Genomic DNA, 23,153 nt, shown 5'->3' with positions numbered 1-23,153 from the left:
TATAAATTATCCCCTGTACAGTCATGGTAAAAAGAAAAATATTCAATGGATTTTCTTTTAGAAGTTTACATCATTAGGTGTAACTAAATAAATCTGACTTTATCAGCAATGGCGCCACCAGGGGGTGGCCAGGGGTGGTGCCATGTCCTGGCCACCCCACTGGCCAGTGTAAATTGTAGTAGCATCAGTTTAGCATTTCATCCCATTATGCATAGCCAGCAAGGCAGCCGCTCTTCTTTTGTATCTTTTATTTATATCTGCCAGTATCTACTTTCTTCTAGTAATTGTTTTCTTTTTCAATAAATGAATAAATGTACACCTTATTCCTAATTTAATTACACAATAAAAATGAATTGTTGTTCAACTCAAAAACTGTTATTCTGTCTACTATACACATTAGATCACCAGTAACATTAAAAATCAAACAATAAACCAAAAGATATTAGTAGGCGTTTACTTAAGTCTTTAAGATAGTTTTCTAAAGGCAGCTTTACAACAGCAGTATAATAAAATGCTGAAATGATGGCTTTTAGTTTCTTTATGCCACCCCAAGAGTTTGAGTGGCCCCATCTGGCCACCCCTATAAAACATTTCTGTAGGCGCCACTGTTCATCTGTCTTCATGTGGTTCTTAAGTAATTTAAAGATAGACCCCACACGTCTAAAACACAAATTTTTAGACAAATGGAAAAACTATGTGTAAAAAATTAAGTACACTCTTGCTAGACGAGTGTTTACACACAGAAAAGGAGTCAAGAGTTACCTGAGAAAAGCGAGTGTTTCTGCCCAGCAATCTGGGGAGGGATAAGGTTATATTAATGTTTTGTGAAACTATGTAAAAAATTTAAAGGTGACCTATCATGCTTTCTTTTAAACATTTAGGATATGTCTATGGGCTGTAGAAAACATAATCATTGCACTGATTGCATAAAACCTCCCTAGTTTCGCCTATTTTGACCTCCTGTTTTTAGGACTCACCTTTATGCAAATAACCTAGCCGGCAATCTTCACTTCAGAATCTATAAACATGACTTAGCATGTTTAATGTTCAAGCTCATGGCTGTAAAATCAGAAGAAGACTGAACAAGTATGGCTTGTTTGGAAGGGTTGTCTCAAGAAAGCCTCTTCTCTGCAAAAAGAGCATGGCAACATGACTTAGATTTGCAATATTGCATCTGAATAAACCCCCAAGACTTCTGAAACAATGTAATTTAGATTTATGAGACTGACGTAAAGCTGTTTGGTAATAATGTTTCCAGAAAAAAAAACAAAGACAGCAAAGCAGCTCCGAAATCTCATATCAACAACTGCCCAGTACGGTGGGGGAAAGTTGGTGATTTTTTTCTTGTTTCTCAGCAACTGGACAGCGTGTAGTCGCTGAGTTGACCCTGATCTTTGTGTACTAAATTAATACACAAATGTGAGGTCATCAGTCAGACAGCTGAAGCCTGGCCCAAACTGGTTCTTGCAAGCAGTGAAGCAATGTTGCACAAGGAAGAGTGGGCCTTTCCAGAATGTTGAAAACAATGAAAGTCATACAGCAAACAACTGTTTCAGGTTCTACTCAACTTCTCCATTTTAACTTTATGCATTTTTATAATTACCATAGTGATTTTTATTGTGTGTCTTATGTCCTGACTGGTAAAATCTTGAATGGAAATAGGGTTCATGTTATTTTACCCCTGATATCTGGCTACATGTCTAACAATATCTAACATAGCAAATGTGGACCTTTTTAGTTCTGTTTTTTTACTCTCAATTTTGTTATCCTCTGCAGCTTTTGGGGTAAAATTTATATTGAGATTTTTTAAGTTCAGTGTCAATGCAATTCATTTCATTTACATAGTGCCTAAAAATGGCAAAAGCCTCATAAAGGCATGTTGGTGGTCAGCACAGATCCAATTCATTTTATTTATGTACCAGCTGTGAAAACTGACAGCCTCCTTAAGTTCAAATGTACTTATTTTGTCATATAAACTCAACATATAATGAGTTTTTGACACAGTACTTAGGTTTGTGTGTTTTCCAACGTTTAACTTATGGTTTTAATTGTTCTGACTTTTCATAAGTTGGAAAATTTGCAAATTTGAAAGTTGACTTTACTTGCAGTTTTAAGGCAGCATTTGAACTTTTGTTTCTACGTTGACTTAAAGTGTATTATAGTGCATATCAGTGTTCTTTCCAAGGCAAGGCAAGTATTATGAAGACTAAATAACTAAGCATAAATCATATTAAAATACAGATATTAAAGGAAGAAAAGAAACAAATGTTTCAAACATTTAATAAATCTGATCAAAAGTTGCGGTAATGCCTTGACTATCTTACCTTTTTGTGGTTTCTCATGATGCGTGCAGCTCATGTTTTAATTTGATACTGTGATTGGCTAAATCCAACCTTTGGTAAGCGGGCACTTGGTGTCGCTTCACCCAATCAGTTCAGAGAGTTCTGCTTAAATTCCCTCCTTTCCCCAAACACATTCAATGGGAGCAGTCCCAGATTAGAAATGTGCAGAACTAGAGTGCTAAACATTTTTAATCTGGCTGGCCAGGTTAGAGCTTAAAAACTAAATGCTGTTTAGAACCAATTGGTTTGTTCTGGTCCTGGGAAAACTGGTCTACAGGGTTCATCTACTCGACAAACAATTCAGAAATCTACTTCCGCCAAAGACCATTTAGTGCTCTGTAGACCAAAAGCCTAATTAAAAAATGTATTTTCTGCCTTTTTCAGTAAAATTCAATTTATTATGACGAGACTCGATGGGAAATTCAGTTGTTTTGACATTTGTCTTTTATTGCCGATAGTATTTATGTGTCGCACGATAAAAGCAATAAATTGTTTAGTTTTTACATGTTTTACAAGCAAATGTGAATATAGATTGAGTCTAAGTTGAAGATTTCTTCCCAAAGAAGTGATTTAACACACATGCAGACCTATGGCTGTGTAATATTACCTAACACAGGGTAAAGCTGATGCCAGATACCTGATTAACTTCAGGTATCTGGCCTTGATATGTCTTATCTCTTTGTGTTAAAGAGAGTTAAAGAGAGAGATAAAGAAGGTTTGCCCGGGTTGCCAGAGCTTCAATGATAAAAAGGAATCAATGATTCAATTACATTTAGCTTTTTTTAAATAATTATCAGAGTAGTTTTGTTACTTTGATTTATAGTTTTCGTGTAATTTTTTTTTGTTCTGAGTTAACCTAAAGCTAGTGTACATACACATTAATGATAAATGACACAGTAAAGCCTTTGTTATCATTGCTCAGAGTTTCCATATCCATCAAGGATTTTAAAAATGCACACATGGCAGCTTGAAGCTCAAGGGGTGTTTTGCAGAAACCGATACTCCTTTTATTTTATATTTAGTCAGTCAGTTATGAGCGCAGTCACAGACGAGCCTTTAAACGCGTACATGTAGCTATTTCAGACACGCATCGGCCAAGTGCTGCCTTCACGAGTTTGTAATTCTTTGTGTAGCGAATGAACAGCTGTCAGTGCCCCAGTGAGCCTCATAACTTATGGCATCTGCTTTTAACTGGATGCTGTAGGAACCTGCCACATCAGTCATGGCAGTTTCACTTTATGATGCACTCTGGACTTTTTTCAGTGTTTGTATTTTTCTTAAATCCTCTTTAAAGAAACATTTACTGTGCTAATAAACCTCATCTGAGCAGTGTTTTGCAGTACATAAAAAGTAGAATACACAGTAAGCCTATTTAATGAAGTGCTATTCTTTTTATTTGAATGACTCAATTAGTAAAATTAAGACAAGTTAAGTGATTTCAAAGCATACACGTGAAAACTAATTTCTGAAGCACATAGGCTAGTTCTATTTGCAAGAAAATTTAAATCAGGTATTGACAAATCAGGTTATTGAATTTAATCTGTGCACATCAAGAAGAAACAAACTGGTCAGAAAACAACCTGCAACTTTTTTCCGATGACTATTTCTATGGTTTAAGGGCATTTGTGTTCATTATAGAAATCTTTAATACAAATTAATTTAAATGATATAAATAGACTTGTCTTCTTTCAGCAGTGGCGAGCCAAAAAGAAAACTCAAAAAATATATATTTTGAAGCTATGATGTGGTGAAAATCCATCTCCTAGATTTAGTTTTAAATTAATCTGCTCTATTAAGCTGCTTTTATAACGCACTTTTCATCTATGAAATCAAGTGGCTTCACAAGTCATGAAATGAATTAAAATAAGAGGCATGAAAACAAACAAACAAAAAAAGACTTTGGCATCATAAAATCTGATAGCAGTTTAGGTTGAATTAGAAACGTTTTGGGTTAGGATTACACTACTAAAATGAAATAATTTATTTCAATACTTTTCAGACATCTTTACCCAAATTGCTATGAGTGGAATCGGAGGAGTCCTGCATTTTAACGGCTGTTTACTAACTAGGACTTTATTTAAGTTTGTCCAAGTCGGTTTGAACATTATAATTTAACATCATGTTGCTAAATTGTATAACTGATATCCTAATAACTAGTTATAGTTTATGTTAGAGGAAGCATAGAACAAGAACAGAACTGCTTTTGAAACAGAACCCTGTGGAACCCCACACAGGGGCGGTTCTAGACAGGGGCCATAACAGGGGCCAGTGCCCCTTCTTACATGATGTGCACTAGAGAAGAAATCATATTTGATTGGTCACTATGACCAATTTCATTTTTTCCTTTACAGTTTCACTCTAACAAGGATTTAAAAATTAAGGTGTTTCACGTTTAGCTTCAGCTGTATTGTGATGTGATCACAGTTTTCATCAACTAGATCAGGGGTGGTCTGAAACCTGCATTTCCAGAGCCACAAGTGGCTCACTTAATATTACTAAACCATTAAATACTGCTCCGTTTTATTGTTTAATCCCCCCCCCCCCCCCAGTAAATTAGGTCTAGAACCGCCACTGACCCCACATGTGGGATATGGGCAATTTTCTGGTTTATATAAACAGAGAAGCATTTGTTTGAAAGGTAATTAATAAGCTTTTCTAGAACAGTCACTAAGGTCCAAACTAAATGTAGTGAAGGCGATGGACTGTGTCAAAGACAGAAGTAAAATCCAACAGAGACTAAAACGATAAACATTCACGAGGAAATTGAATGGTCTGAGCAGATCAGTGTCCGTTTAGTTAATATTACAAAAAAAAAAACACACTGAAATCTATCGAACATGCTGTAAATAAGTTGATTAGCTAATTCTTTTATCAAAACCTTTAGCTGCTCACCACTCACCATGCCCCCATCCCAGTCCAACATGCTGCAGACGCCTAATCTTGTTCTTTTACCATGAACTGCACGTATTATCAGTTCTCAGAAGTCATCCACCCCCTCTGCTTCTGAAGACTCCATGAATCAGCCCCCCCTCCCCCACGCTGTCTTTCTCAACACTCCAGGTGAGGAACGTACTACAAAAGGCCAAAGGGAAGAAGGCTGCAGGTCCAGACGGCATCAGCTCTGAGGGGTTTTAAAAATGACTTCAAATTTAAAATTCTTTTTTCAAGATTCACTGAGTTTCTCGTCAACATGGTCTAAAGACGCTCTGCAGGCCCAAATTCATCTTCTGTGTCTCTGTGGAAAAGAGTTTATCATTGGTTTGGGCTAAAGCTGTTTTTAAAGAGGTGAAAACAGTAAAGTCTCTCTATCCATCTCTGCTGTTTATATGTAGGAAACAAAGACTTCATTCAGAACCTGAAAGAGCACATGATGTCTTATGTGCTAGCAGTACATGATTATATTAAACACATAAGGGTGTCCAAGTACCAAGAGCCCAATGTACTTCAACAAAAAGGAACATAGTTAGTGTTATCTGGTATAAACCTGTACTTCACAGTACATTCAGGCAGAACTAACTTCATGTGTTGGTGTTAAATCTGTAACAGTGGACTATACAGTATTTTATAAGGTCATCGCTGTATGTTGTTAAGTCTACCTTCAGATAACATTCCTGCAAATCCAAATTATCCCAAAGACACTGAAATGTAAAGCAGAAATACTGACGGTAAAGGAAGCTGATTTTGGAGGCCAAGGCAGAGGAGGAAGAAGGAGCCTTTGATCCCATTTAGGCTCTGCTGGTTTGCAGATGTCCAACGTCTTTGCGTCTCTGAAACTCGTGCTTAGTTCAGATCTGCCAGTCTGCACTACAGAAAAATATAACCTAAATCATTGGCATGTACAAATAAACAAAATAAACTTACATGGGTCTAGATGCTTTAGTCTGAAATCCAGGTTGCCTGCTGGATCTCATCAGTGTACAGTTTTAAAATCTGGAAGGTCTTCATCAAGCTGTGCAGAGTTGAAGAGAGGTAAAATATCCCCACCTTGTGTTCAAACCAAAGTATTACAAGTAGATGACCCAAGGAGATGCCTTTTGTTGGTTTTTGTTTGTTTTTTGTAAGGAAAAGGGCATTAAATTGATCTTTTATTATTAAAACTCACCGGTCTGAAGTTGTGAGGTTTGGTGTTTCTGTACGAATCAGAAGGACGCTTTACCATCTTCACAAACACCAGCTGAGAGTGAAGGCCATCAGAAGGCTTGTGTGATGTGTTAAACTTTCGACCGTCTCTCTTCTTGGGATTCAGATTCCTGATGTTTGGTGAAAAAAAAAAAAACCCACTTCTTTGTTTCATGAGGCTCACCTACACATGCATCAGAAAGTGTCATTATGTCCTTCCTCTGAGAAACAGCCAGACGGCCGTAAGGTTTCACTGAGGAATCGGGTGGTTTGGTGCTGGAAACCCTGCGCTGACTCCAGCTTTTCCTTGATGACGAGAAGTCCTGACTTGCAGAGAGCTTCCTTTTCATATCAGATGTGACAGCAGACATTTGATGTACCAATTGTTGCAAAGCCATTTTCTAGACGTTTGCCTGAAATGTCAAGAAAAAAACTCCTTTCGCTATTGAAGGTTTAAGTCCTCAGAGTTTGAACGTGACAATGTCTGAGTGTTTGCATTGTGAGAACACAAGTGAGAGTGGCACTCATAAAAAGGATTCAACCTTCTTAGCAAAAGAATAAGGCTTAAATGGGTTAACCTCAGCAGGAGACTGGACCAAATAAAATGGGAACTTAGCAACAGTGCATAAATATCTGTCTATGGACAGCTGTTGTTCTCTACTCTGACTGATTCAAATACTTCTCTCTATTTTATGAATGGAAAATTAGTGTTTAGACTATTTTTTCTTCTGATTTCAGGATCAATAAAAGTTTCATTCATTGAAGTAAAGCTATTTTGTGATGAATTCACAATTCGAAAATATATATTTCTTCTTTTTTAATATATTTTTTTTACTGTATCTGATTATGAATCTAATATCCTACCTTTCTTTACCAGCTAAATATATGTTTTATTTTAATTCTTGTATAATAAAAAAAAGAACGTATTCACTAAAGGGAAAAAAATGCCAAGAATGGAAAATGTATGATGTTCTTAAGTGATTTCAATTCTAATTTTACAATTAAAGAAAACAAACCTATGCCATCTGCCAAAGGTTTCCTCTTCAATGACATTTTCTCAAATGTACCTTGTGAGTTTACAGTTGATTGACAATTAAGTCTATGTCTCAAGTGCCTTGAGATGACGTGTTTTTAATTGCTGCTATATAAATAACATTTTATGGAATTATTAAAGTAAGCAAAGCAATAATTACATTAGTGTATACTTTTGGCTTATTTATAACCAGCATTGTGTCACATTTTTTAAACAGAAATTCACATGGCACTGCATAAATAGCTATGAAATCCTTTAAGACCAGTCAACTTGTATTGAAAGACAATTGTGCGTTGTACCTAAATAACCACCAGAGGGCAGCAGATAAAATGTCCTGTAGTTTGAGGCACAAACACCAAAGGACTAGGGTAACATAACTGGCCTCCTTTACAACTTTTCCATGCATGATCTGCTTTTTACACTGTGCATTTACACAGGGGCATTTTTTTTCAATCAACTAGTCAGCGACTAGAAATTAAATTGTAGTTTGCCTGAAAATTATTTGCAGTTCTATCATTATTTTTTTTTAAAGAAGAGACTTTTTAAATTAACTTTAACTTTGTAATTCTATGAACTTTCGTGATTTCATAACGTCCTTAAAATTGGTGCAGGGGATACTCCCTTCTGGTCCATTAACTCTAAAATACCTAAATAGTAAATTGAAGTGATGTTTCGGTGTGTTTTTATTTTATTTTTAATTTGCAGTTTGTCTGAATTTCTTCAGTTAATTTACATGTTACATGGACTGAATTTATATGGTGCTTTTCCAGTCATACTGACCACGGTAAGTGGTTTACACTAGAGCCACGCTCACCCAGTCAAACACACGTATTGGTAGGCAGGACATGTAGCATGACCCAGGAGGAGGCTGGAATTGAACCCACAACTTTTGCATATAAAGACAACTAGTTTTGCCCTGATTTGAAGAGAAGAGTATACAGATGAAAAGGAGTGGCATCAGATAATTTATTTAAACAATTTGATTCCTAATTAGTTATGTTATTTAGCTGAACAACAGCTGCTTGGGAACACAGCATACTGCTTTAATTATGGTTCTGTTGGAAGGGTTGCCTTAGAATATTTGCAGAATGTGCCTTTGCCTACCTGTTGAGTCAGATTTTAGGTTCTTGTTTGACACCCTAAGAGCCCTAAGTTGCCATTAAGTTTCCTTATATCTTGGGCTGGCTGTAAAATGTACAATAGTATGAGGTGTATTTTTGCCATAACAATTTCTATATTGAGGCAAAACACTTTTTTTATATTCGTTAATCTCTGGTCTTAATTATAAATTCAAGCCAAACATCAATCAGACTGTAGAAAGTACAATCCTTTAAGAGATTTACACACTGTGATCACACTGACTGAGAAAAATACAGCTTTGTATGCTTGTGAAATAGCATTAAATTGATCTCTTCCTGGTTTAAGCTGCCCAGCATCAGTGAAGGGTTACAGTTTTAGGAGGTGGGCCCAGACATGGTCTGTAGACATGATGTGTCTTCCAGATTTTGGCTGCAAACTCCTAAGGCAGAGAGAGCTGTTTACTGTCTAACTACAGCATAAAACTTTTTACTGACAACTATGTGCTACAAAAATCAGAGAAGCGTTTACTTTATGCTCAGATCTTTGGTGATAAAAGCAGAACATCTGGTTTTCTAAGGTATCATATTTCATCATATGTACATGAAGAACAAAAAACATGGTACCAAACATTTAAAATTTTCCTAAAACGCCTCCCTTTTAACCATTGTTAAAAAGCATTTAACAGTTCTGTCTTTTATGCAATAATATAATTTCCATTAGCAAATGAGTTCAGAATTACTAATTTAATTATTATTATTATTGTGAGCATTTTTTTCCAGCTTTCTGTGTGCGTTGCCTACTAGGTTTGTTTACTTTTGCATTTTTTTATTGATGTAAAATTAAACTATATAAGTTTTATGTTCATATTTAATCGTGACCAAATCCAGATTGTATATTTAGTCTGAAAACTGGGTTTAAGGAGAACACAAAGCCAGAGCCATGACTTCGAGCGGCACATTTGGGAGAAGAGGCTCTGATGTGTAAACACTGATAATTCCGAGTCATTGCAGCCTTCGTTTTGTGTTGAACTGAACTGCAGGCACAACGAAGCGAGGACAACCGGAACGGAGCGAGCATCACTGAAGGATATGACCCGTCTGACCCGTGAAAACCGGGAGCTGCCCACTTCTGGGGCTTCTCTTGACCTTTGGCTCTTGGCATGCGTGTCGGAAATCTCCTATCCTTGTATTCAGCGAGATTTACAGCCGCTGTGTGATCAACTGCTTATGAGTAACTACAGGCGTAAACAGCAGCTAACCACGGATTTTCCTGCCAATTCTGCTTTACGGTGTCTGGGTAACGGGGAAGATGTTTCCACTTTTATTACGAGGACAGCAGAAAGCATAAAAGAGGTTTAAAGGTTTTGTTTCAGCACAGGGAAACTGCGAGCGACAGAATTCGGCCTGTATATCATGGAGAAACCAGGAACAGAAAGTGCTGATCCAGGGTAAATTAAGTAAACTACTGGTTTCATTTAAATATTTTTTTAAACTTTTGAGCTTAAATATTTCAGGACTTCCACCTGTTTTCACTCTTGCTAAAAGTAAGTGCGAGGAAACAGGTAAGGCAAGGCAAGGCAAGGCAAGGCAAATTTATTTATATAGCACAATTCAGTACAGAGACAATGCAAAGTGCTTTACATGATTAAAATATAGGAATAAAAGCAAGTAGGGATAGAATGTAGAAACAAAAAAAGAACATTTAAAAACAGTAAAACAGTTTAACTTGAACATTCAAAGGCAATTTTAAACAAATGTGTTTTTAATCTCGATTTAAAGGAATGATTTAAAGGAAGGTAGTGGTTTCTCTCTTCCTTCCTTTTGAGTTATTTTGTCTTGGCACACATGCCGAGCAGGGCTGATAATCAATCACAGCAAAACGATAGAAAGATTTTTTCCTTTTTGGAAACAGTCAGCCCTCTAACAACCATACACAGAGCTGCCCTGGATATGGGTACCTTCATGTTTTTCATGTTTTACACCCACACCAGAGGATTGGTTGGTTTCTGGGGGTCTTGTTTAGTTAATTTGCTGCATGTTGAGAACACAATGAGATACCACTACATGTGGTTTAGTTTGATTATTTTGGGTCATGGACAAAATATCAGCCCGATGATACAAAATATCATCGAGCTGAATGCACCGCTTGGCTTGATCATTAGGTATTTGAAGCAGGGCCTTCAACGCTGTCGTCACAGCTAGGATACAGTACCATCATCTCAATACTGTCATGTCAGGTGACAAGATCTAGCACAAGTCGGCCTCCTGAGGGGGAGACTTCTGTACCGTACATCAGGGAAAGAGTTTAATGGTGGCGTCACAACAAGCAAAGGTTTTACAAATTTTATGCAATCCAGCCTTATTCTGACAGGCTGGCTAGGTGGTGGATGGTGCATCCATGAGGGAAGTTAACATTTTTGGACAACTCTGACATAATCAATGGTGTCTTTATGATAAGAAACTCACACTGACAGCTGTCTTAAACAGCGCTCTGATTGGGAACGAAGTTTTTGACAAACTTTCACTTCTTTATGCAGAGGAATCGGGACATTTACCCTTAAAGGTAAGAGCTTGGTGACTGTTGTGTTTTCACGCGTGTTGGTATAAGGCTGCAGCACACAGAGCAAAGGTGTAAATATTTAAGTTACTGGAGTCAAATGGCTTCCTGTGCAACAAATTATGTCAACACCCCTGTCAGATGGTGTCCCGTTGCTTGGTTGTGCCGTTCTGTAAGGTTGTAGCATGGCAAAAGCAACGAAAGCAGGTGGATTCTGCCCTATGTATTTTTTACAAACATGTGAGAAGATATATGTATTACAAAATGTAATATATTTATATTTTTTATTTCCTACAGGTTCAAACTTTGTGGCATAAGAAGTTTAGTGTCTATGCGACTCCTTTTCTGCCCCCAGTCAGATTATCTCTGCAGCGACATTTACTGTTTAAAAGGAGAACTGAGGTGAGTGTCGTACATCCTAATAACTCACTTGGGAAAGGACCCAAATACAAACGCCCTAAAACAGCAAAAATGGTGTCATGTCTTGTTGCTGCTGTCAAAAACGCCACATCAAGCGCAACAAAGGCAGAAAGAAACTCATCCCTGCAGGACCGAAATAAGAAACCTCACCGTTTAGCTGGGCTGCAACTCACAATTACCATGAAAAGATTTTACTTCTTTTTTGTGTGTGGCTATTTTAAAATAAATTATGAAATCTAGTTTTCAGTCCATAAGTTGCAAAACCAGCCTGTTCTGCTCTTAGTGGGGGACTTTCAGGTAATTATCCACGGTTTGAATCCAGCAGCCCATTTCACTGATAGCTCATTTCCCGGAGGACGCTGCAGGGCTACCGCCTCTCTCTCGCCTCTGCATCTGATTGTAATCAGGGAAAATTAGACGAAATCGGCTTGGATAAAGAGTACATTATTTGTTTATCCCCTTTGTTGCCCCTTGGCTTTAACTTGATCGTGCATTTCATACATGTCTGCTCACTCAATGTAGATTCATGATTGCCGCTTGTGTAAAAGAAAGGAGTGAGGAGAGTGAAAGAAAGTGTTTTTCCCCCCCTGATGGTTATTCCAGACTCCCACCAGTGTGACGGTCCAGGAGATTTATGAAGGAGAGTTTGAATTCCCTCCTTAGTCTGAGATTCCAAATCAAAACAGTCAGGCACCTTTGTGCTGCACAGGGAGAAGAAGACACATGTACAGCTGTCAGTTTCCAGCTGATTCCCTGTAGATCTGCAGAAGGTTTTTTAAAGCGTTCTCTAAGAGGTTCTTCTAAAACTTCGGTCTGTTTAAACAGTGTTTTAGTCAACATTTAAAAAAAATATTACACCACACTCGCGGTCTTTCCTAATCAAATGTCCTAAACATGAAATAAATGTTCTGTCACTTTTAATTCTTTAATAATTCGGTAAAGTATTTGAGGTGTGATTGGTAATTTCAGCCTTTGAACTTCAGACACTTTATTTCAAGCTTAATAATTTATTCTTAACCTGTGCTCCTGATTGTGTTGACATTTTGCTTTTGAAATAAACTTTCTTTCTTTACATACTATAAAACCCACCAAAAGAGAGCAATTATCCTGATTTCATTCAAAAGTCCTGTAAATGATTATACTCAATACATTTTATGTTACATCAATTTCCCCCTTTTACAACCTGAACAGATGATGCCTAAAGCTGCTTGTTAAAGCTAAGGGGAACCTCATATAAAGCTGCAGACTGAGAAACTGAGGAGCAAAGCAGAGGTTAGTTAGTGTGAGAAGAAAAACAGTTGGAAAAAAGCTTTTAATGTTATTGCTGTTGTATCCAAAATCCAACTGTTTTTGCTGCGTCTGTTTCTCTAAAAGAAAAAAAAAATCCCCATCTGTTCAAGTGATTTGGAGTAGTGACTAATGAAACAGCAGTAGTTCGCTTGTAGTGTTTTCTTATGGTTAAGCCATTAATTGAACTGCTGTTGTGTTAGAAATATTATATATATATATATATATATATATATATATATATATATATATATATATATATATATATATATATATATATATATATATATATATATATATCTCATTTGTGTATATGTAATTGTAAAACATTCAACATAGCCGATGTTGCAACACAAAAACAAAGATATATATATATATATATATATATATATATATATATATATATATATATATATATATATATATTCATTATTCTATTAATTATCATAATTTACACACATTTCATTGTTTGACAAATTTATATGGTCTTGAAGAAAACATGCCAAATGTATGTTTCCAGTGATTGTACTAGGCCCAAGATTTATCCAGCCTTATATTTAATTTCCTTATGTACCTTTACGTCCTGAATTAGAATTTAGTTTGAAAGTTTCAGCTGATGTGATATAGCTGTAGTGTTAAAATGATCGACGCTGGGCTGCAGGGTTGTGTGGAAAACTCTGTGGAGGTTTGGGGTCATTATTTGAAGGCAATGCTCCTCCTAACGCGCTGTTATGCTGAAGCCTACCGCCGTCCTGAGGACAGTTCATCCAAACCAGCTAAAAGGGACGAGGGGAGCATAGTTGTGTGGGAAGACACGGCGGAGCTCGTGGCGCGCGGCGCGCAGAAGTTTAGATCCAAGCTCGCGCTCTGCGCTCGCGCTGTTCGGCGGTAAAGAAGCGCGGGGACCCTCTCCGGAATGATGACGCTGTGGTTTCTCCTCACGCATCTTCTCTTCGTCGTGTGCCAACTTCCCGACGCAACGCACGCTCAGACAGGTAGGCTCTCGTAGCACTCGGAGCTCTACAGCAGTCTAATGTATTCCTCCACCTTTAACAGAGTAGGACTATTTTCTCTAAAATCCCCAAGATCAATTTAAAACGTTTTACTAGAAAGTTATGTGTTGTAGAATTTCATTCATTTACAGATACTATTCCACAAGTTTCTAAATATGGCTGTCATCCAGGACAACGCCTCCCATCATCAATGTATGATATATACATTTATTTTGGGCATCACTGGCTGTCAGAATCACAGACACACTTACAGGAAATAGGCAGACAGACTTCCTGTTTAGGTAGTGAGGACTGAAGTTAAGGTAGTGTGTGAAGCTGATGCAACCTGGCCTGTCTTTATCAACAGTCTCTGCGGGAAAACACTGGCAGGAAATTGGTTGTCCCCAGACCTCTCAGGTCAGGAAAGCCTTTTCCTCAAGCATAAGGAGCAGGACTGCGCTTCTGCTCAGTTAGAGATTGTGTGTTTTCTCTTTATCTCCTCAGTTTTCAATACACTCTGTATATTCATCATGAATGCAGCAACAGGGAAGCCGAATGTAAAAATTCAAAACTGTTTTCCACTCAACCAAGAAGTTTTTTTCCCCCTGAAAGGAAATGATACAATCTCTCAAAAGAGAAAAAACTATAGATAAGTATCAATATTGGGGAAAAAAGAGCAGGCAGACAAAGTTGAGAGGTGGTTCAGGCAGGGTAAATTCCAGGGATGAGACAGGTCAAGATCAGGTACACAATCAAGGAACACTGGGTTTTCAAGAATCTGGCAGTTACACACTGGGAGAGCCTGGAATATATAGTGCTCATCCTCGGCGCAGAGGCCAATTAATTGGAGCTGTTACAGGTGTAACTGCTCAGATCTTGATTACCAGGCAGTGCAGACAGCAGGAGCACAGAGGCTACATTCACACTGCGGGGAAATGCCACCCAAATCCGATCTCTTTGCTCATATGCGACCCATATTCGTCTTTTCGTGGCAGTGTGAACGTCCCATTTCCGATCTTTTCATCCCCCCAAAAAATCTGGTTTGTGCCACTTCCATATGTGGTACTAATTTGGATTCGTATCGGATCTCTCACTACATATCCACACACAGTAGTAGCAGTTAGCGCTAAATAAAAGACCGTTGTTAATAGCTGTGCTGCTTTCTTCTTACCTTCATCTTTCTATAATGTGGTCTTAATATTGATGGTACTCATTACTCAATAGGTTTCTAATAATAACAAGGAGAGATGCCGGCTGACTTTTTTTTTTAAACAAAACTTTATTGAACACTTATAGAAACAATTACATTCACCATTACTTCCCTAGACAGTCCGCTGCTGTGTGATGTCTCCCTATTATCTACGCATGCAGGTCACTTTGTGGTCTTGAACCGTGTGAAAAGTCTGATGGCGGTCACATTTAGTAGTAGTGTGAACAGTAACCCCAAAAATATGCGATTTCAGCAAAAAAAATTGGAATTGAAAATCAAAGACCTGCGGTGTGAACGTAACCAGAGACTGCAGACAAGGTTTTGTCATGCAGGATGAGACAGAATCTATACAAAATTGGTTGTTTCTGACCGGGGATGGTATATTTCTGCAACAGATTATCTTGCATACTTTAGTGTCAGGACATAGTGTCAGTTTTAACAAATATGTAAAATGCACATTTAAGTTCTGTAACATTGTATAAACTTTGACATTTTTATTGAAATTCATGTGCATCCATGAATCAATATTTGGGCTGTCAGAAGTTTTCCACAGGTACTTTATCATCTATAGCCTCTGGCTGTCTTTGCAGCGCTTCCTCCAGAGTGCATGTCTGGTGGCCACTGGGTTCTGCAGAACCCCCACCGCAGCACCACCTTCAGCTCCAGCAGCCTGCAGCAGGACTTCGTCTGTGACAACTCCCTCACTCCAGGCTGGTACCAGTTTCAGATGTTTGACAAGCGGGCCAGTATGCCCACACAGTGTGTGGAGGTAAAAGCTCTTTTTTTGTGGTAGTATATTTTATGAAGGCATCGTAGTTTTTCGCACCTGATTTTTGCATAACGTCACCTCTAAGCCCCACAGAACAAAACGGTATGAAGTAAAATAAATATGCTAATCAGAGGAGAGACTTTGTTTTGTAACATTGTAATCCATACAAGAGACCATTCATTAGCTTTGGTTAAACCTACACTGTAAGAAAAATACTGTAGAATTTACAGTAAATTACTGGCAGCAGGGTTGCCAGCCGGTTACTGTAAAATTTACAGTCAGGTTACTGTAATTTTATTTACAGTTTTACTGTAATTCTATCACAGTTTTACTGTAATTTTGTGATAATTTACTGTAATTTTATTACAGTTTTACTGTAATTTTGTGATAATTTACTGTAATTTTATTACAGTTTTACTGTAATCTTGTGATAATTTACTGTAATTTTATTACAGTTTTACTGTAATTTTATCAGTTTTACTGTAATTTTTGGACAATTTTACTGTAATTCAATTAGTTCTACTGTATTTTTTACAGCTAAACTGTTTTCTTTTCATTAAAGGAGCTATATTAAATATATCTTTTTTACCTGCATTTTAATTTGTTTTCATTGTTAATTGCTCGCCAAATGGTGAAAATCCATCTCCGAAAACTTGAATAATTATGAAAAATATCATGGGGCATCATTGCTATAGTCTTTAAACATATAAAATTATTTTCTGAGCATATTAAACTGCTGCATGCTAGCATGTTGCTTAGAATGTGTGCTCTGCAGCTTACAGATGTATTTTTGTTTCACACCTGTGTGGTCCAGGTAAACCACTGTGGGACCCAGGCTCCGGTGTGGCTGTCCCTGCGTGACGGTGAGACCCTTCCGGGACCGCTGGAGGTAAGGCAGCTGACAGCCTGCGCTGCCTGGCAGGTCTTTCAGAGCAGCGGCCAAGACTGCTGCATGTTCCGCATCCCGGTCACCGTCCGCAACTGTGGAGATTTCTATGTTTACCTGCTGCAGCCCACACAGGGATGCATGGGCTACTGCGCACAAGGTAAATACATACAGAGGGATGTGTTTTCCTGAAAAATATTAAACTTAAGTTGCTTTTGCATATTCGAGGTAAAAACAAAACCATCAAAAGAGGTTTTAATCGCTGTTTGACTTTCTGAATGACAACCAGGCTTGCTGTAGATCTTACAAAGGCAACTTCCACATCTCTCATCATTTAAAGCCGAATAAGGAAAAGACAAATCTTCAAGAGCTTCATGTTTTGTTCAAGTAGCAATCATATGTAGTACTTCCTCACAAAGGGTTTTAACCAACCATAATACTGTAAGGCTAATTTAGCTAATATTGAATTTTACTGTTTTATTTAAGTCAATGCTATCATTAAGACCTGATGACCCCAGCAGTAACCCAAAAATAAATGCTCTAGATTGTTTAGAGAAACAGATCTACAGTAAAAAATTGATCTGTTTGCCTGCATAGACACGCGTCTGGATAGGGAAAAGGATGTTTTTGGATTTTCGCCCTCAAAGCTTGTAAATACCATAAAGTGATGCTTCAATAAAGCAGCAGAAAGGAGGAAGTAGAGGGTGCAAAAAAATCATAGCATGTTCAGTTTGAATTAGACATTCCAAATTCCTGGGTAGAAATTCCAAAATTGTATTGTCTGAAATTACTTAAAATTTTAAAAAGTTACTTTGTCGTTAAAAGTTGAATTTTGATGCATCTCACTGAATCAGTGGCGCACACACACACTGTCCAGCTTCTATCAATGAACGTGTCCCTACAGTGTTTGGATGCACACGGCATCTTTCAAACTTTTTGGCTCCGCTTATAAACATGTAAATTCAAATAAATGCAACTTTTGCAGAAGCTGTTGTGCCATAGCGTGGATATTTTAGAGAACTGGACTTAAACTCAGAGGTCTTTGCTCTTCTTTACCAGAGATGGCAGTAAATTAGGTAGGTTCAGTGACAAAGGGGTGAAAGAAGAGTTTATACTCACTCGTTCTGAAGGATGACACCTGACAGGTATTCAGACAGGCTCATTGACGTGTTTATCATAACATGTTGTTTAATTGGTGTAACCATGTTTTGTTTACAGCTCCCTCCCCCCCCCTCCCCATGAGATTTAAATCAGGAAACAAAGAAGCAATTTCAATATAAACAGGAATAACGATAACTCTCATTATCACTCACACCTTGAAAGGCTGCGGTTTGTTTTCTTTGCAGCTTACATGAATGCAGCACAAATGCTGTGAAATATTCGTATAATTCAAAACCAATCAACACTGATGATTCCTGTTGAGTGCAGGGCTTGTTGTGTCTGTGGGATATGGCAAACTGTATGACAGAAAGATTGTTTAATTGCACTGTGTTGAACCTTTTCCTTTTCCCACTCGAGAATTTGTTATTTCTGTTTGTGTCCTGTACTGGAGTAAATTAATTCTAAGCAAAACTGTATACAAGAAATAAATTCAGCATCAAAGTACTTTTTTGAACTCATATTTACAGACTTTATGGTTGTAGGTAGAATGGTGGTCACTTCCTCTCTTCAACATTTCATACTTTGGCAGCTTTGGTTGGCTTGTTCCAAATTATTTGTGTATAAAAAGTCCTCTGACGTCATTTTCTTTTTTTTAACGACCAAGCGTCAATTCATAAACCCTCTTATTATCGTTGACCACTGAATTTCTAGGATTTGCTTTTAGTTTACCACAAGTATGCTAATTAAATAAAGTCAACGGGTGCAACTTGCGCAATGATTCTCTTACAAGATGTATCATCCTATTTGTTAATCCGAGCAACGTAATAAATTCAGTGAGACAGATTTAAAGTGAGTGTTAAACTATAAAAAGTGGCATATGCAATTTTTTGGTTTTCATAAATCTCTGTTTGGCAGAGATGACGGAAACTTTACCCACGGTCTCTCCCCGCTGTGGTCCTGACCAGGTGAACGTCGGCGGCGTATGTAAAAGTAAGGACCTTGCTGCTGTGTTTTTACCGCTGTCGGACGTTTTCGTTTCAACAGACGTCAAGAAAATCAGGATGTGTACGAGTGGCAGTGGGGTCAGGATGGAATGAACAATGCCCCCTTTCATGAGCTGAACTTTCTACATATTTCCTAAGCCTTGTCTCCATCATGATTCCATTCATTGTTCTGGGATGCAGACCCAAGCGCCCAGTTAATAATACCTAGAACCAGAACTAAACGAGGAGAAGCAGCATTTAGTTCCTATGCTCCACTTATCTGGAACAAACTTCCAGAAAATTGTAAAGGTGCGGAAAGCCTGAGTTCCTTTAAATCAAGATTAAAAACACATTTGTTTAAGATTGCCTTCAACTGTTCTAGTTAACTGAATCACCACTTTTTTGTTCTTTTTTCTATCTACATTTTATTCCTACTTGCTTTTATTCTGTTTTATTTTGCTATATTTTAATCATGTAAAGCACTTTGCATTGTCTTTGTACTGAATTGTGCTATATAAATAAATTTGCCTTGCCTTGCCTTGCCTAATAATATTTAACATGGTCTGTCCAGGGTGGACCCTGCCTCTCACCCAATGACCACCGTAGATGAACACCAGCTGTTTTTTTGTTTTTTCTCTGTTTCTTTCACTAGAAGCAGGTTTGAAATTGATCCGGTTTAATTCACAGCTGTCATCGTGTTTAATCCATTCCATTCTATAAAGGCAAAAGTAACAGATATTTCTAAATTTGGAGATAACTTTTACGTGTAGCTTCACTAATCTTCTTGTTTATCTCTGTTCAGCTAAGCAGCCTCCCGCTCCATCCGTGCCTGTGATTGTCCCAGAAGCGAAAGGCAACACAGTCCACCTGAAGTGCAGCTTTGACAGCAGCTTCAACGGCTCCCTGGGCTACGTGGTAGCTTGGTCGCGCCTCTCCCCTGGAGGTGCAAAGGAGGAGCTCAGAAAGGAGACCACCATTCACACCTCCGTCTTTATTGAACTGGATGGCTTCAACCTGCGGTTGGGGGACAAGGTGGGATTCTGGGCTTAATAGGCTGCATCTTAAAAGCTTTATTAAAGGTGGACACAACTCAACGTAAAGAGTTATCGGTACAGAGGAGTCAGAATATGAATATTTAAATATTTAAAAAAATATTTTTCCAAGAATACAAACGAATACATGTCCATTCTTCCACTTGCCTTTAAAAGACCAGTTGTGCATTACAGTGTAAAACTCGAGTTAAGAAATTTAGTACCAGGTTGGCTGGGAAACAGAGAAGCTGACTTTCTTCAAGATAAAATGGAAATAAATGCTAAAAATGTTTATAAAAGATTTAATAAACATGATTTTAACTGAACTGAGCAGAAGCATAAAATCCCAAATAACCTAATACCAAAAAATAATGAAGGATAAGGTGCAAGTTCAACCCAATAAATCAATATATTTAAAAAGCTTTCATGTTGATTATGATTTTGTATTGACAGCATTAACCAGGTGTATTTCAGGTGCATTATAACATATAGCATATTTTTACTACATACCTGTAGGGCTTACAGGATTCAATTTTCATTTGAGTCATGAAATCTTTAAACATAATTTCTTAATATAAAATCTGTATTTGGGACTAAAAGGTCAGACACTGGTAACAATGCAATGCGTAAAATGTTAAAAAAAAATACATTTGACTATTTTTGTCTCTGTATCCCTCAGATTTACTGCTCCAGCTCCAGTTTCTGGTTGGAATCACCAGATATTTGGGGCAATCCAGTGGAAAGTCAGGAGTTTTTCGCTGGGATAAGGGTATAGCCCCCCCCCCCCCCCTTCATATTTATGATCTCTCCTAATGTACAGTATATTACAGTAAATTGTACAGTATACAGTATGTACATCTTATGAGTTACACATTTTAAATATGCAAACATTAAATATTGTCTCCATATTAAAAGGCTTACTGTTCTCCTCTGTGCAGTTGAAACCAGAAGTGAGTCGTGTGTCCGAGGATGGGAGGTGGTACGAGCTTCTGGTTGAGAGCACGGTTCCTCTCCCATGTGCGGACGGCTCTTTCTCTTTTACGGAAAAGTGTATTTTGTCTCTGCAGCTCAGCACCAGCAGTCAAGGTAAAGGCAACCGTGACTATAGATCACTTCTATTTTCTTAATCTGACATCTCTGGTGTATATACAGCTTTCACACATCTTTACTAAGCTGAATCAGCAAAAATGACACAGCCTCGTCCACCATGTTTATCACACTTCCTGTTGTTTAAAAACATCTAATTTTGCTTCCGACTGAATTTAGGGGCAAGTTAATTTTTTAGTGAATGGTGCCCCAGATGCACAAAGCAGTCTGATGAAGGTAAAAACACTATATTTGCCCACGCATAAGGTGCTCTGGATTATAAGGCACATTAAATACTCTTCCCAAGTGAATATGATTTTTTCCACTTAAATTAAGAACAATTCATCTCCATCATCTTATTTCAAGTGCAGGATATCTAAGTATCTTATTTTAGGGGCAAATAGTCTTATGTAGCTGCTCAAATCAAGGAGAATATACCCATTTAAGAAAATTCTACTTACTTTTAGTTCCCTACACAGCTTTCTCCTGAGAGGGAGGCTATCTGTCTCTGTCGGGAGGACAGAGTAGTTGGACCACACTGCCCTGTTTCTTACATAAGGCCAAAATAAATGTAACTTTTTTATTGAATTAACTTACTAGGTTTATTGTTGCTAGCGCGTACTCCAGGCTGCCTCACATGAATGTACTTCTAGTTCCAACATTACAGTCAGGCAGTCTTGTAGACAGCTCAGGGGTCCGATCAGGTAGTAACATACCGTAATGCTCTGAAAATCCATTGAGTGGAATGGCTTCCTCGCTTACCAAAGTCGTACTGACACATTTTGACAGATTTTTGAGCGCATTGTACTACATAAAATCCGTCAGTAAGCATAACGGTAACCATTCATTTTTGAGAAGTTTTAAGGATTTTTAGTGCGCCTTATAGTCTGAAAAATACAGTTGTAATTCTTGAAGCTGTTTCATGAATTAATCAGGTCAGCACATCTCTGCCTTGATTGAACAATAAGTTTTTCCATATTTTCCATTTTGAAGAGTGGTTAAGAGAAATGGGCCTTTGCATCACGTCATAGTTATCCCACGGGAAAACATGGATAACTTATTAAACGTAATCAACGTAAATAAGTAAAGCATACATCTGAAAAAGGCTTCAGTTCTTGGCATGAGATTTTTTTTTCACCCACTAAATAAATAATTATTTTTTTTAAATAAAATTGGATTTATTTCACTATTCACCTTAAAAGAATGAAAGCTGCTGCCTTCGGTACATTTGGAAAATGATTTAAAGATTCTTTATTAAACAAACAGCACTGACAGTACTGACCTAAGCTGTTTTTTTAAGTTCCCTTTTAGTGTTTTCCATGTTTTCAAACCAACATTCAATGCTTTTTGCCACAGATGAGGACTTGTTGGGTGCAGATTTGTCTCTGTCATCATGTAAAGTGGATCTGTCCCAGGGCCCCTGCAGCGACGGGGTCTGTAGCCGGGATCTGATTCACTTCAGCCCCAACGCAGACTTTGTCAAAGAGGGCGAAAGAACCAGTCACATCTCAGTAAAACCCATCGTCACACAGAGTTTTCTCTGGAATGGGTATTCACCAGAACAGGTTCAGGTAAACATGTCACACTTTACATTAGTTTGCTGACTTGCCTTTATCCTCTTTAACTTTTTAAGGAAGGATTAATAATACCATTTCAATTTCAGATTACTGTGAATGATGTTCTCCCAGCATATTGTTACTCCTTCACAGACCCTCACATTATCACTTTTGATGGCAGGTATTTCATTTTATGTTCTAGTGTACTAATAATTATGATAATGATTGCCACTTGATCCGACCAGCTACCAACGAGATGTTAATTATTGCTTTTGTTTGCATTATTAATCCAGAGTGTGGCAGGAACCTGCAGCTGACGACATAACTTTCATTGTTCCCTCAGGTTCTACGAGAACAATCAAATAGGCACCTTTGTTCTCTACAAGAGCAACGATTGGCCCTTTGAGGTCCATGTTCGTCAGTGGGAATGTGGCAGCGTGGTGCACGCCGCCTCCTGCGTGTGCGGCTTTGTGGCGAGGGACGGCGGTGCGGTTATCGCGTTTGACATGTGCAACGGTGAGATGGGCGAAACGAAACCTCGTCTGTCTGTGAAGCGCAGACACACGGGTCATAACGGCGTCCGGATCAGTGAGTCCTACCAAGGCCGCAAAGTCACTGTGAGTCAACAGCAGCCACATTTAATCATCATCCAGTGGCTCTTTTTAAAAGGTCTTAATATCTGGAGTTTTTGAAAAAAAAACA

The 23,153-nt window shown here is 37.9% G+C and overlaps 1 protein-coding gene across 3 annotated transcripts in view; it reads left to right on the top strand.

Annotated features, from left to right (window-relative positions):
* The first annotated feature begins 13,572 nt into the window (after positions 1-13,572).
* The window catches only part of LOC105935532 (von Willebrand factor D and EGF domains), a 37,472-nt gene continuing 27,891 nt past the window's right edge, over positions 13,573-23,153 (top strand). The window contains exons 1-10 of one of the 3 annotated variants that reach the window (XM_012875985.3): positions 13,573-13,832; positions 15,630-15,808; positions 16,623-16,854; positions 18,711-18,785; positions 19,581-19,810; positions 20,489-20,578; positions 20,748-20,895; positions 22,252-22,466; positions 22,559-22,632; positions 22,795-23,068. In XM_012875985.3, the coding sequence (XP_012731439.2) occupies positions 13,754-13,832; positions 15,630-15,808; positions 16,623-16,854; positions 18,711-18,785; positions 19,581-19,810; positions 20,489-20,578; positions 20,748-20,895; positions 22,252-22,466; positions 22,559-22,632; positions 22,795-23,068 (1,596 nt within the window). In that variant the 5' untranslated portion in view covers positions 13,573-13,753. Of the gene's footprint in view, positions 13,833-15,610; positions 15,809-16,622; positions 16,855-18,710; positions 18,786-19,580; positions 19,811-20,488; positions 20,579-20,747; positions 20,896-22,251; positions 22,467-22,558; positions 22,633-22,794; positions 23,069-23,153 lie in introns of all 3 variants that reach the window. The other 2 variants (XM_036135334.1, XM_036135333.1) reach the window with 2 other exon arrangements.

This window comes from Fundulus heteroclitus, chromosome 3 (genome assembly GCF_011125445.2).
Source record: "Fundulus heteroclitus isolate FHET01 chromosome 3, MU-UCD_Fhet_4.1, whole genome shotgun sequence".
Taxonomy (NCBI): domain Eukaryota; kingdom Metazoa; phylum Chordata; class Actinopteri; order Cyprinodontiformes; family Fundulidae; genus Fundulus; species Fundulus heteroclitus.
The sequence above is the reverse complement of the archived record's forward strand: the minus strand, read 5'-3'. Positions and strand labels throughout refer to the sequence as shown.